At 35.1% G+C, this 15,015-nt stretch overlaps 1 protein-coding gene across 1 annotated transcript in view; it reads right to left on the bottom strand.

The window, feature by feature from the left end:
• Positions 1-661: 661 nt before the first annotated feature.
• Positions 662-15,015, bottom strand: part of LOC142323738 (CD63 antigen-like) — a 53,722-nt gene continuing 39,368 nt past the window's right edge. Inside the window, exons 4-5 of the mRNA XM_075363900.1 lie at positions 11,974-12,198; positions 662-1,281 (exon numbers count right to left, since the gene is read on the bottom strand). Of these exons, the coding sequence (XP_075220015.1) occupies positions 1,216-1,281; positions 11,974-12,198 (291 nt within the window). The 3' untranslated portion in view covers positions 662-1,215. The remainder of the gene's footprint in view (positions 1,282-11,973; positions 12,199-15,015) is intronic.

Below are 15,015 nucleotides of genomic sequence, written 5' to 3'. Positions count from 1 at the left end.
TTATTACCATAGATGACTACTAACACATTTCCCTGTGAAATGGTAGTGGTAGTAGTAGTAGTAGTAGTAGTAGTAGTAAAATTATTTTTACACTTCAAATTATAACACAAAAATGCTAATTTTATAGTTAAAAATGTCAAATAATCAATGCTGTTATGAATTTCTATTAAATAATATCAGCACAACTTAACAGTAGCTGGTCAACTATTACATGTATCCCAACTAAGCAAATCTCTACATCTAAGTCCTTGTTAGATGCCAGCTAATATTAGTTATCACATTTAATATCTGCTTTAAATTATTTTATTGGTTATCTTAAATTATTACCATAGATGACTACTAACACATTTCCCTGTGAAATGGTAGTGGTAGTAGTAGTAGTAGTAGTAGTAGTAGTAGTAGTAGTAGTAGTAATATTAATTAGTGGTAATAATTTCCCTGTGTAACAATGTTTTACTTAATAGTTATGACCCAAAAACTTATCTCCAATCACTTAAAGTAAAGTTACCCTTAGAATATACGATAAAAAAAAACTGATAAGTCATTGTAATTGGTCTTGTTATAAACAATTACATATACATTTATTTATGCATTCTTTCTAAAGTTGGATAAAAATTTTACAGTACTAAAAAAATATAAAAAATAAACAAAATAAAACAAATTTAAAATAAGAAAGTAACTTTATTTAAAAATCCCATGTGTTTAGGAACAAAAGAATAACTAATCAACTTAACAAAAAAAAGTCTAAATAAAAATAAAACACAATAAATCTTTTATAGCTATCAAGTTCTAATTTAAAATTATAAAATAAAAATAACAATTTATTTTTTATTTAATTAAATCAAGATACTTAAGAGAAATAAAAATAAATCAATTTCAGTTAATTATTAATATACAGTTAAAAAGAAAAAAATGTATATTCTTGTACAACAAACACACACATACACACAAATGCAATAAATCAAATTTAAAAAAAAACAGCATCAATCAAATAAATAATTTTTCTTTAAATTCTCATCTATAAAAAAAATTTATTTTGTAAATTTAATAAAAGATCATAACATTTTTTACATTAATAACAGTATACACACTAAACAGCAAAATAATACCACAATTCAGAACAATTTGATTATTTTTTTTTAAAAATTCATAAATTCAGAAAAAGATTTGAATGAAAATAAAATTGTATAAAAATAGAAAAGATTTTCCAATTCCTTAAACAGATTCATAATGAGAACGAATTGAACGTGCCAAATTGCAGGCAAAGACAACTCCTAGTAACTGCAACAAAAACACATAAATTAATAAATATAAAATCCTTTAACAAACAGGTAGGTAATTAACTTATACAATACACCACATTTTCCCATAAATTCAATTTAAGAAATCTTATACAATAAGAAAAATAGGAATTGCAGTCAAAGCTACAAGTCTCATTTTCAATATCTGCAACACTGTCAACCAAATTAATGTGGAATATTAAGGTATATACAAATGTTTTTTTCTTTTATTTTTATAAATAGAAATGTTTTTTTTTAAATTATAGACATGAGAATGTTTTAATAGAAAGTAATTAAAAACTGGGATTCTGTGTAAAAGTAAACCATCTCAGTCAGAGGTGAGCCCTCTATGGGTTCTCTTCTCTCCTTTTTCCTTTTGTTTCTTATTTCTTGTAAGTATGCCAAGGAAATTCCATCAGCTGTTGCTCTGGTTACATCTGTGGTATCATGCTAGCATATTCTAATACCTGGCACAGTAGCTACTTCTTTATTGGGACTCTGTGAGATAACGCTCTTTTATAGAGGAAATATCCAAGAACTTTTTTTCAATCAGATGGGCTGCACAAAGTGCTAAACTAGCACCTGAGGTGCCAGCTGGGTAGATCCAGCCTCCTATTCCTTATAACACTTAATCCATGATATAAGCTGCATTCTTATAATCGGATGCTTTACATCGCCTGGAACATCTCAAGGAGTTGTATTCAGACAATAAAAGGTGTAAAATAAGGTTAAATGCCAGTGGCCAAAGTCAAGTTTAATAAACTGGTTCACACATATCACTGAGGTTTAGCAATAGTGGATATGAAGGTATGGTTTCACTGCATGCCTGATTGTCCTGATTTATTATATTATTATTATTATTATTGTTATGCTTATACGGCCAACATGGGACCACTTAAGTCAATTTTAGTTGGATCTTTTCTGAGAAAAGCGTATTATTTTACTCTTCCGAGCTGCCCAGTATTTCTTCATCTGTTCAGATCTTGCTTTCTTTTCTTCATCCGTAAACACCCTCTTCGTTGTATTGCCGTTTGTCTGTCTTTTGTTTAAATCTTTGCGCCTCCACGTTGGTTCATCTGGATAACCAGTTAGAAACGTGGAGATTTCTACTGGTGAACTAAATCGGAATCACCTCTCTGGATCACATCCAGAGTTGTAACTCGCGAATTTATTCCCACCCAAGGCTGACTTGCCTTTGAAAGTCAAATATGGAAGGTCTTTTAAGAAAAAATCCACCATCTGGTAAATACCAGAGAAGGCTGCACTCGGATCCGGTGGGCAGCTGCTTAAAAGATTGTCCTGATTTATAAAAGAATATTTAGTTTTTTTTAATACAAAAACAAAAAAAAACACAAAAAATCTGTACTAACAACTAAGAATAAAAATCAAGGAAAGCTTGCATTTATGTAAATAAAATTGAAAGGACCAAAAAACATTATTGAAACCAAACACATATAAATACAAGATGGTAACTGCACATCTTTAACTAACAAAAGCAAACTAAAAAAAAATATTAACTGTTTTGCAGTTTTCTGCTGATAGAGCAGTTGGTTACATCCCAACAATTTCTCAACAGAGTACTTGTTTATTACAGAATTTCTTAAATAATAACATGATTTTAATTCCTGGAGTAAGATAGTAAATGGCATCTTGTACGACTTAGCCATAATACCATGGTCACAGCAAGTAACATCCTGGAAACTGAAGTATGCAAAGTAAGAATACTGTGTGTCTCAAAATGAATATCGGGGTTTTAAATTTATGTAATAATTATTACTTACACTGATAAATTATACATGAAATGAAAGAACAACTCAAACAATTTTTCCTATAAGTGTTCAATGTAGCAAAACATTCGTCACACGGCACACATCCACCTGATAGGAGAGTTCGTCCCATACTATAATTAGCAAGTCTGCAGTAATTGATACGACAGCTGCTTCAATGCTGTGTCTCAAGTTGGGTAGGTCGGCTAGTAATGGTGGTACACATACACTTGCTCTTTAAAAACCTCCAAAGACAAAAATTGCTCAGGGTCATATCATGTGAATGCGGAGACCACGGCAAACAAGCCCTGTCATTTGATCCCCGGCGACCAATCCAGCGGTTGGAAAGAATTTCATTCTACCAATCATACAGTATTATGCCAGTGAGGAGGTGCACCATCTTCTTGTCAAATAAAGTTCTGGGTTTTTATTGCAGTTGAGAAAGAGGCATACTTTTACCATATCAAGATAGTTCATTCCAGACACACTTGCTTCCACGAAAAACAACAGCCCGTACACTTGCCGTCGGGATTCGCAAAAAAAAACAAAAAACATTCAGTTTTGGGGAGTCCCATTCACACTGCAATATTTCGTGAGGATTTTCTGATCCACAGATATGCACATCATGAGTGGTAACACTTTACCATTAATATAAAATGTTGATTCATCACAGAATACGACACAATAAAGAAAGTTTTCAACGTCATGGTGCATTGCGGAGCTAGCATGCAAACCATAATCTGTACGGTTTAGGGCTTGTAACAGCTATAAACGATATGGATATACTTGTAAGCGTTTCTTTAAAACCCTCCACACAGACATCACTGAAATTGCTAATTCGCGGCTAGCCCTTCTAGGATTTCCTAAGTTTTTACTGGTTTTTTCAGGGCGAAAAACACTTTCATGTTATCATCCCCCGGGTGCGATATTTGTTCTACAAAAACTAGACACTTAAAAATTAATTAAAAAACTAAAAATCCCGACACGCAAAGATACATCTTCAAAGTAAAAAGCCTGTTATGCATGTTAAAAGCGAAACAATAACACAAAGATATATCACATTATATATGTCAAAAAAAATTAACAAAAACCACAACCTGCATTACAGCAAATTGCATGAATATTTGGAATCCGCATTACAGTAATTTAAATATTTAAATATAAACGTACAGCTCTAAGAAATTGTAAAACAGAAGATAACACTTCATTATCCCCAGAATTGTTTGCACGTTAGCCAACGCGTTGCAATTTTAAACTTGCGACGCATTGCTGTATAACAGATACAATCCACAAGGATGTGGTGCACTGTCAGTCGGCAGTTGCAGCAAGCACAAATTGCTGCATCTGTTGAGAAATCAGATATCCCACTCAATTTGCCACACATCATGAATGAACTACCCTCTTCAGGAAACACACAAGATCGTTAGAAGCAATGCAACTAGTAAAAGGAGGCTGTAAACAAGCCTTTCTTGCCGCATTGTCTGAGCGCTCATTGCCTGAAATTCATATATGGCTGGAGATCCATCAGAAGCTCACTGCTGTATTACTTCTACTCATTTACCTAAATGACACAATGAAATTCACAGACAACAGGGTGTCTAAAACATGCATCATTAATCGCCTGTGGGTACTCATGGAATCCGAGCAAACAAGAACATGCCGATATTTTGGGCTAATTATATCTAAAGCCTAATTAATAGTATACAGTTCTGTAATGAAAATAATGGTAATGTTGGAAAGCCAAACATGTAAGTTCTGTTGCCAACAACAAAGACACAACCAACAGAATTAACGTTTCTAGAACCGTCCGCATAAACTGTAACATCAGGATTCACGCTACTTTTAGTATTATAAAATTCGTTTTGTAAGAGTATCGAATTTGTGTTCTATTTGTTATGCTGACAAAGATTAAAGCAGTAATTAAAGTGAAAAGGTTGCCAAGAAAGGTAATAAAATGGAGCAACAGTAAAGACTGGAGGTAATTGTATACTTACAGCTGAGAAAAGGCGTTTAGCCCTAATACCTAGCAGAGCAGTAGATCTCAGCTGTTCCTGGTATTAACATGCTGGTTCGAGAAGACCACATCCAAGGTTTGCTGAATTGGTTGTGCTTTAATGCGAGCCACATAGGAGCATATCATTTGCTGCCGTCTATTATAAAGAGATAGCTTACCACTCTCCACCAGCAACTTACCACAGGACTTGAGCGAAAACCACCCGTGGCAAGATGGATGAACAAATGATGGACTGCATCGAGCATCTTTAGTGTGGTGGCCCTCACCAACGAATAAGCTACACAGCCGTAGTTCAAGCGAGAACTGACCAGAGCTCGGTAGAAGCGCAACATGCATACACGATCGGCTCCCAAAAAATATTAGACAGAACTCTCAGTATGTCTACCATTTTTATACATTTTACCTTCAGCTCCTTCAAACGTGTTACTGATGTTAGTCGTTGGTCAAACGACATACCTGGAAATCTTCTTAACCCGCATGCATACTTCAGCTGGTTCACCATTTAAATGCAGTTGGGGGTCAACATGTTCCCTTTACCAGGAAAAGCAAACGCACTTGGTTTTTTTCCAGGGAAAACGTGAATCCAGTATATTTACACCACGATTCTAAGAGGGTTATTGTGCTTTGAAGCAGCCTCTCTCACCTGTAGCTGACGTTCTACATGCTACGTAAATTGAAAAATGATCTACAAACAAAGAACACGTAACGGGTTTTTGCACACAGTTTGTTATACTATTTATGGCTACAACAAACAAAGTAACAACTTTAAGGACACTTTCCTAGGGTACTCAGTTTTCCAGAGTGAAACTTCCAGATACCATCGTTCCAACTCGAATTCGGAAGGATTGACTGTTGAGGAAACCCTTGATAAATGTGAGGAGCCTACCTTGTACACTTCAATCATTAAGTATATTTAGGATTCCTCTCCATGTTGTGTCGTACACCTTTTGCCAATCAAAAAATACATCTAGGCTTTGGCGAATGAAAAGGCATTTTGAATAGCAGCTTACATGATACAAATACAATTTTGAACAGGAAATATATGATGACTAGATGATCTGTCACGGCGGAAACCACATTTTTCTGGGGCAATCAGGGAAATTCTCTCAAGGTACCACACTAGACGATGGTTTAGCATTCATTCCATCCCTTTGCGCAGGGTACTGGTCAAGGAGATAGGATAACTTGTCAGGTATGATTTATCCTTACCAGGTTCAGTACAGGGATTACTAGTGTCTCTGACCAAGATCTGGAAACACCTAGTCAGAGAATACCCTATTATAGATACATAGAAAATGTCGTTGTGCACTATCTGGGAGGTGTGATGATAACCCACATAGCCTGATATTATCATTTCCGAAAGGAAGTGTCACGAGAATTATTCAAGGCATATCTTACCTCATTATAAGAAAACGGAGTGTTTTATTCATTTAGCGAGTCTCCAATCACCAAATGGATATTATCTACCTGCCACTTATACCCCACAAACTCAAAGCACTATGATGATTTAAATGAAACTGCCCTGAACGACCTTTCAAATTTGGTCGCTACATCAACTGTCGCGGTAACAAGGTCTTCATCAATTTGCAGTCCAATGGGCTGCGGTGAATGTACCGATCCACACATGGTCGAAACCTTCTCCATACAACCGATGTTGGTATTGTATGAGAAATGGATTCGACGTAATTCAACCAAGATTTTCGCTTAGCACATAGAAACACCCAACGGCAAATAGCCGTCGCGTTGTGGAAGGCGTAGAGCATTTCAGTCATTGGACTTCAATTGAAATTACGTAAAGCCCTACGCCGACCTCTTAGTGCCCGTTTGTAGTCTTCATCCCACCAAGGAACAGCAGTCCGCCTTGGCTTTCCAGATGTTAAGGGTATGAATTCATTCGCGTTGGTGGATCGCACTACCACTCTTGTCATAATCGCCAAATGAATCCTTGTATCCGATCCAGTCCGCTTTCTGGACCATCCTTCTTCGGTTGACTAAGATTACAACCGGTCATTGATCGCTTCCAAAGACGTTATTGGAAACGCACCAGGTAAGACGTGGGAGCAAGTTTGCTGAACACAAAGACAGATCGATGCACGAAAATGTACCTGATGAAGATGATATAAACGTACACGATCCATCGTTCAAAAAGCAGAGATCTAAGTTCTACCTCAGCCGATCAACTATATTGCCTGTGAGAGAACATGACGATGAGCCTCAATAATGATGATAGGCGTTGAAATCGCCAATTATTAGGGATGGTATAGGAATCTGGGAAAACATATTGGACAGATCATCATCGTCACTGATATCGGAATGTGGAGAAAGACATAAGTAGCACAGACATTCATTTTGAATGGGGCCAATATCTTCAGTGCGACTGCACGGATGTTTGTTGCTAGCGGAATACGAGTGATTATTACAATTCCCTTCAGGAAAACAGCTACACCCTCACGTTCTCTACCCTCAGTTTGAAAGTCACGTCTTTCGTAGACGTATCCGCCTGCGTATTTCGGACACATCATCCTGGGAATTGGTTTGCTTGGCATTTCTCCCACCACCACCCAATTCATAAGACCGAATGTCTGTGCCACAAACGGCTACTAAGCCTCGAAATAGTTTAGCGACCAGTGTCCTAAATAGCTCCTAGAGCTTACCTAACAGCGTGAGTGGACTAAGCGCGAACCATACCCCCGGCTTACGTGTCCCAACCGCTCACTTGTCATATATTTACTAAAATGGCTAGGCGCACTCCTTCTACTACTAAAAATATATATGACATTCATAAATTAAAATTTACTTCGTCTACACAGCAATTCGCTGCCACGCCTAGGTCGCTGAATGCCAGCAAGTACCTGTCCACCATACTAAAGCGTTTGGAGCCTTAATTTGCTGGTGGTCAGCCTATATCTCTAGGTTAGCTTCCGACAGCAGTGAAGTAGGAATGATTTTTTCCCTTAAGTAAACTACTGATGTCGGTTGAACATAGCAACCGCATCAAGGAACTCCCGCACGATCCGACAATGCGGCTCTCGCTACATTGACTCGCCACCAATTTTTCCCTTGACTTCTAAGTTCCAGGGTAGCCAGGTCTCTAGGCCTCCCAAGAGCACGGCAGTCAAACATCAGGTGTTCATTTGACTGGACCTCCGCGCAGACGCACAGCTGATCAGCTGCTAGGCGGAACCGAAATATATATTGGTTCAAATTAACATGGTTGGTGAGCATCTGGGCACCCGTGACTCTGCAGCCTCTTCCGCAGGCGGGAGATGGGAAACTGAACGAAATTTAGATCCGGTGCATTGTGATCACCGTTCCGTTCCGGTACTGATCCGGCCCGAAAACACATCCCAAACACATCGGCCTCTTGGCAATCTCCACGTGGTTGCCTGAACTTTCACCAGTAAATCGATTGGGAGAGCCTTTCCCAATACCTTGGTAGCCTCGTAGAAAATTGTTTTAAAAACACCAGTGTATACAATTAAAGCTCTGCGCTGGGCACTCCTTACATTTTGAATAAGTGCTCTATTCATATCCAACCTATGAGTCCAAACGGGCGCCGCATAAGAGATCATGCTTCTGAAGACACCTCGGTGTACTATGTACATTTGACGGCCAGGCAACCCATAATCCTTCCGAGCAATCCTCCTAACTTTGTGCATCACTGAGACGGCGTCCACCGCTACTTACCTAATGTGGTTGCTAAACAGCAACTTCTCATCAAACAAAACACCTAGGTACTTATGAACTCTCACTCAGCTGATTACACAGCCTTTATACTCAATGCGGGGGTCATCCTGGTGATGAACGCGAGTCTTCAGCAGAAGTAGTATTAAAGAATTTTGTTCCTTTAGAAGGATTTCGATATCCTCACGGCGGAAATGGTGGCTGCAAACATTCCACTGAATAATTTTTGTACCCATAAATAGTCTTTTCTTGTTATTAAAGAACTGTGTGCATATTATTTAATAAATAAAATCCGGATTTTCTTTTTTCTATTTATAGCTTTTAGGAAGTGCTTTGCTTCTTCAGGCACTTCATCGGCCTCTAACCAAAAGATCTCAAGATGGTGGTGGGGACTTGGAAGCCTGGGAGGCCGGAGATACCATACCAGGTGATAACTTTTTAACTGATTCCTTCATAGGGAATCTTGGTAGTTTGCTGCGCTGTTGGTGCATCTGGAACTTTGTTTGTTGTTGTAGCAACTAAAATGGTTTTCAATAAACCACTGTTGGTCTTTCCACCAATAATACTTTCCTTCTTGTTTGTATTTTTGTTAGCTCTGAAATAATGGTTGTAGTGAGGCGACCTGAATAGATAACACCTGAGCAAGCGATTCAATTCGGTGCAGGATCTGTACTGTTGATTGCTCGCATTTATAAGGGTTTGCTTGGATGTAGCTGCTGCAAAAGAGACATCAGTTTTTACCAGGTTATGGGAGTTCAGCGTCTTTTTATACTCTTTTCGTGCGGCCAGAAATGATAATGTCTGCTCGGTACAAATTTTGAGAATTACCTTCTTCTCTTTAAAAGTGGGGCAATCTCATGAGCAAGCTGAATGTGATCTCCCACAATTAACACATTTTTCTTCCTCCTGGCATTCAGAGTCATTGTGGCCATCATTTTCACATCAACCACAGATTGCAATGTTCTGACAAGAAGATGTAGTGTGGCCATATCTTTGACACTGGAAACATCGCCTAGGGTTGGGAATGAATGGTCGCACTCGAATTGTCATGTAACCTACTCTGATTTTCTCCAGTGGTATGGGAAGGTTAAACGTCAATATAAGAGAGGAGTATGTTCCTTTATTCCGCTCTGACGTCTCATAATTCGTCTCACTTCAACACCGTGGGGCCGAAGTTCATTGGTAATCTCACTGACATCAAGTTCCAAAAGGTTCTGTCAAACGATTACTCCTCAGCTGGTATTCAAAGATTTGTGCATACCACTTTTATGTTAATATCACCCATGTTAGTGAGACGCACAGGGATCGTTTCTGCTTGCTTCAGACTAATGGATGGGATACGGCAACAGTTAGCCTGTTCTCATCAACATCATTTTTATTCTCATCAGATAATGCTGAGAGATTTTTTCACTTGACTTCGGGTGGTGGTTTTTTTAGATGGGCCACCAACCATCATAGGGATTTCTTGGGGTTTATTAGGAATTTCCATATGGTCCACACGAGTATCAGCAATATAACAAACCACTCCAGCAGAGCGCATGCTTACTGGAGCTAGACCTAAATACAACTGGTTTCTCCCAGGTGTCCAGAGGACATCGTTCAAGACTCACTACGTACAGCCACACACCCATTGGCACGGCGGTTTCCACCTTGGGTTTACGTTTGCGCTTCGTAAGGTGTCGTAACACCACTAAAAGTAAGTGAAAAAAGAAATTGTATAGAATGTTGTTTTGTAGTTTATGTTATAATTTGTGTAGTGTTCTTGATATAGAATTTGTGTATAGCATAAAGTGTTCTGCAACCCTGTGTGTAGTGGAAGAAAAGCTGCAGATTTCCTAGGACTACATACAAAAGACTTACACATTCAACATTGTCTTCAGACAAACTCAGTCTTCCTGTACTCTTCTCTTTACAAATATAACCAGTGATTTCAAATTGTTTATACCATCTACAAATGTTACTGTCACTCGGGGATCACAACAGAAATTCACACAGAACACACGTTATAGACTCACACTTTGTAAATTGTAAAATCAATGAATGTGAAACTTGAAAAATATTAAACAGCTTAAAACCCTTATATTCATTTTGAAACACTCTATACGTATGTTAATGGATAAAGCTGTGATTTTTAAAACAACTTGGTAGATCACTTAAAATAAACAATGCTAGACAATGTGTAAGTACATTTCACTACACAATGTTCGCATTTGTTAGTGGCTATGACCACAACAGAAAATGAAATAAAAATTAATAATAATAAATGGGTTATGGCTTATGAACTTAACAGGAGTGATACAGTGGACTTTATTATATATTAGTTCACCAGCTGAACAATAATTAGCATTTTTATACTGTTAAATGTATGCATAGACAGGTGTAGCTCTGAACAGCTGTTTGGGAAAAATACCTTCAACTTAAAAGACTAAAACAATGTTTTTTTCCCAAAATTAACTAAATATATATATATATATATATATCTTTTGAAAATTCAAATAATTTATCAACATATTGACCACTGTGCTAATTAAATTCAATATTAACACCTTAACCACCAAATGGCAGTAATTCCAGTTATTCCAGTAATGGCCGTGGAGTTGTGTTGTTTATAAAGCTTTTGTGGTTATTAATAGTGTTTTATGATTTCTAAATTTTAAGTTTTTTAATATTTGTTTTATGTATATAAATTTGTTTTATATATACATAACTGATATTTTTTTATCAGTTTTATTTTAACGTATAGTACTGTAACTAGTATATATATGTTACAGTATTATACGTTAAAATAAAAGTTATGTCTATCCTATGCACTACAGTTATCCCACTAAAAACCACAATAATGAATCTTAGAAATAATATCCCAATCTTTTAATTATATTCTTGAGGGTGTATCATGGTTTAGGTACATTGAAATATTAAGCTATATTTTTAAAAACACTGGATTATCTGATTAAATAGAATATTTATCAATAAATTGTAAATAAATCAACAGTATTATTCATTGCAACATTTTAAATTATTATTTTTTCTTTTATTTTTTACTAACAATAAGTTTCAATTTGAATAGCTGGATTCTGAGATGACTGCAAATATGAAATTTTTATAAATGTTGATCAAACTATGTAATCATATCATCTATATGCTTCTTTAATCACATCTGGTTTTCAAAAAGATATAAATTTTATTTTAAGCGTTGTCATAGGTCAAAAATAAATTTCAATAGACATACCTGAATAAATGCAATACTGATTCCAGCACCTCCAATAGTGACTGCATTATCACGTATAAGTACACTTAATGACTTAAGGCATGGAGTATGGTATAAAGTAACTGATTGAGCGTTGCAAGTTAAGTGATCAATTGCACCAGTTGTTGGTCCACAACATGACATTGGTAAAGAATTGTTTAAAACAGGATACCAATCGCTGAAATTTTTAGTGCCACAGCAATGCAACTATAAATAAAAAATTTTCAAGTAAATTAAAATAAAATATTATGACTCAATGTAAAACATAAAAGTAAAAATTTAATTAAGTTATCTTTTCCATTATTTTTCAAAGTTTAGTTCTGATGGATAATATAGGACAGATCTAATTTTACTGTGATACTGACACCACCCAATTTGTCCTCAGTATATCCACCAAACTAATTATTAATGAAGAGTAAGCCAAATTTCATTTAAATTGCCTGATAACCCTACTGGCTATATTTTTAAACATTAAACTGTTGTTATGGTATAAGTTGATTGATTGATTCACAAGATATTTTGAAAATCTTCAGACATCTCATGGAAATTTCTTGATTCAACCATTAGATAGCTGCTGTTTATGCTAGCTTATATAATGAGTACACTAACAATTTTACTATTGCATTATTTCATCATTTCATAAATAGCCAAACGATTCAGGTATCTGTCTACACAGTATTGATAACTGACTACTAGATATTATTTCAAGTGAACATTTTGCTGTTGGGTCCTGATAGCAATAGATCCAGTCAATCCACAAGCTACTGGCATATTCGCTACACAGACACGAGACACAATTCCCAGTGGGTTTCAAGATTTTGGAAACTTTCATATCATATGAACCATAACAACAGTTTACTGTTTAAAAATGAAAACAATAGAATCAGCAAACAATTAAAACAGGGCAATAGTTAAAAGCAATTGGAATTTGGCTTAATCTTTATCAGTAATGAAATTTCATGAATGTTTTGTTTTGTGATTAAGTACAGTAAATGCAGTAGCCTAACTGCTATAAATAAGGCAACATCATGAAGAAAGGAATCACTCATAATTAATAGTTATGAATAATAGTTTTTTATCAAAATAAGTATTGCAAATTCATAGATTCCAAACGTGCTTCTAACATTTCATTTTTGTACAAACTAAAAAAATACCATTAAAACAAAAATATTACTCATAGTACAACAAAAAAATTCAGCTTTAATAAAAGTATCTTAAGCAAAAGAAAAACTTAAGTTTTATAAAAAACAAAAAAAGAAGAAATAAATTCTAAAATAGTTTAATGCTAACTATTATTACAATAATGCCTCCTCAGATTTTAATATGATATGGCCAGATGGACCTGAGGTAGATGGAAAAACTATGCTAATTTGCCCACCAGAAACATTCCCTCAGTAGGTTCTGATCAACCTGCTCAGTTTCATCAAGATATTCAATCTGCCTTTTATTGGTTCTGAATTCTTTGATCTTGTTGAATTTTTTTATTATATCTGGTTAGATCTCATGTCGTGCTTCTCAATAAGAAGTTCAATTTTTTTTAAATTTATAACCTAATTGTTTTAAATTCTTTTTAAACTGGTTACACTTCCTGAGAACTTTATTGAATCCTTCAGACACAAGTTGAATTTTTTAACGGCTGGTAACTTTATGTATATTATGAAATCGATTTACGATCCATCCCGCTACATCCATGTCAAAAAAATCATCCTATGACAGATTTTTCACAATTTGTGTATTATCTGGTTGTACTGAAAGAAGAGAAAACCTATTGCTCTGGCAGGTTTTGATGTAATTTCTTTAATAAATCTTTTTTATATTTCCTTGGTCTGAATTTGTTATCAAATTACTTTACACACAGTTGCTATTTTTCTTCACATTTTTGAAGGAAATAATTTTTTCAATTTTCCAAAGAACTTATATCGACTAACTTATTCTATAAACAATGCACTACACAAATCAAGAAAAGCAGAGAACTGCCATCAACAGAAACGCACTCTACACACAAGCAATGACTGAAAGTTACACTATTTTGCTGTCTACTAATATTTATTTTAAGATAATTGCTACATATTTTGTGTGCAGTGGTTACTATCAATCTATGGGCTACTGTTTATTGAGTTATCTAATGACAACATTATTGATTTCTTATGACAGCATTAATTGTTTCATTTGAAGGAATCGTTAGCAGATTATGTGTCGTTACTTGTCTGCATTGATTTATTATTTCTTAAAATAGATTTTGTCTAGATTTGCAATGTTTGTTATTTACTTTCTAGAAACCATAGTTCTAGAGTTATGCTGCAAGAAGGAAATTATGGTAATCAGTCAAAAAATGGGGTATGGGTTTTTTTGGGGGTATCTCAAGGAGGTGGAGTAGTTAGTTTCTTTATTGTCAATTTTCTCAAAATTTTCCAAACATTTATTTTTATATTAACTTCAGTAGCTTAATATAAAGTGAAGTTATGTATGCATACTTATTTTTCCATTTAAAAACAAATTTGCTCCAAGTTCCCCCTTTCAAAAACATAAAAAAAAAGCTGTCTTTTTTTATTTATTGCAAATTTTTAACTAAATTTTTTTATATCTTTCTAAGCATAGTTGCAAGGGCTTCCACAAAGATACTTCAGGGGTCAATACTGGTGGTGGGGGAGTCAATCAAAGTTTAAAAATACCAATTTTTTAAACTTTTTTTCATGTATCATTATTTTTCTATAACATAAAAAATAAATAACCAATTCCAGAAAAATATAAAAACTTTGTCAGTTTTTTTTAAAACACTGGTTAATAAATTTTCAAAATAACAATTTTACTAAGATATTATTTTCAAAGAAGTTAAAATTACCAGTTAATAGTTGAGTACAATTTTAAAGGTAATTATGCTAGTAGTTTTTAATTAATATTGCATTTAACATCTGTTCGTGACAACAATTTTGCAAAGAGCAGTAAAAAGTAAAGTGGATTCTATTTTGTAAAAACTGAATCCACTTTACTTTATAGGAGCAACTAATAATAATTTGAAGGAGG

The sequence above is a fragment of the Lycorma delicatula genome, chromosome 4 (assembly GCF_047948215.1).
Source record: "Lycorma delicatula isolate Av1 chromosome 4, ASM4794821v1, whole genome shotgun sequence".
NCBI lineage: Eukaryota > Metazoa > Arthropoda > Insecta > Hemiptera > Fulgoridae > Lycorma > Lycorma delicatula.
Note: the sequence above shows the minus strand (reverse complement) of the source record. Positions and strands in the feature narration are given on the sequence as shown.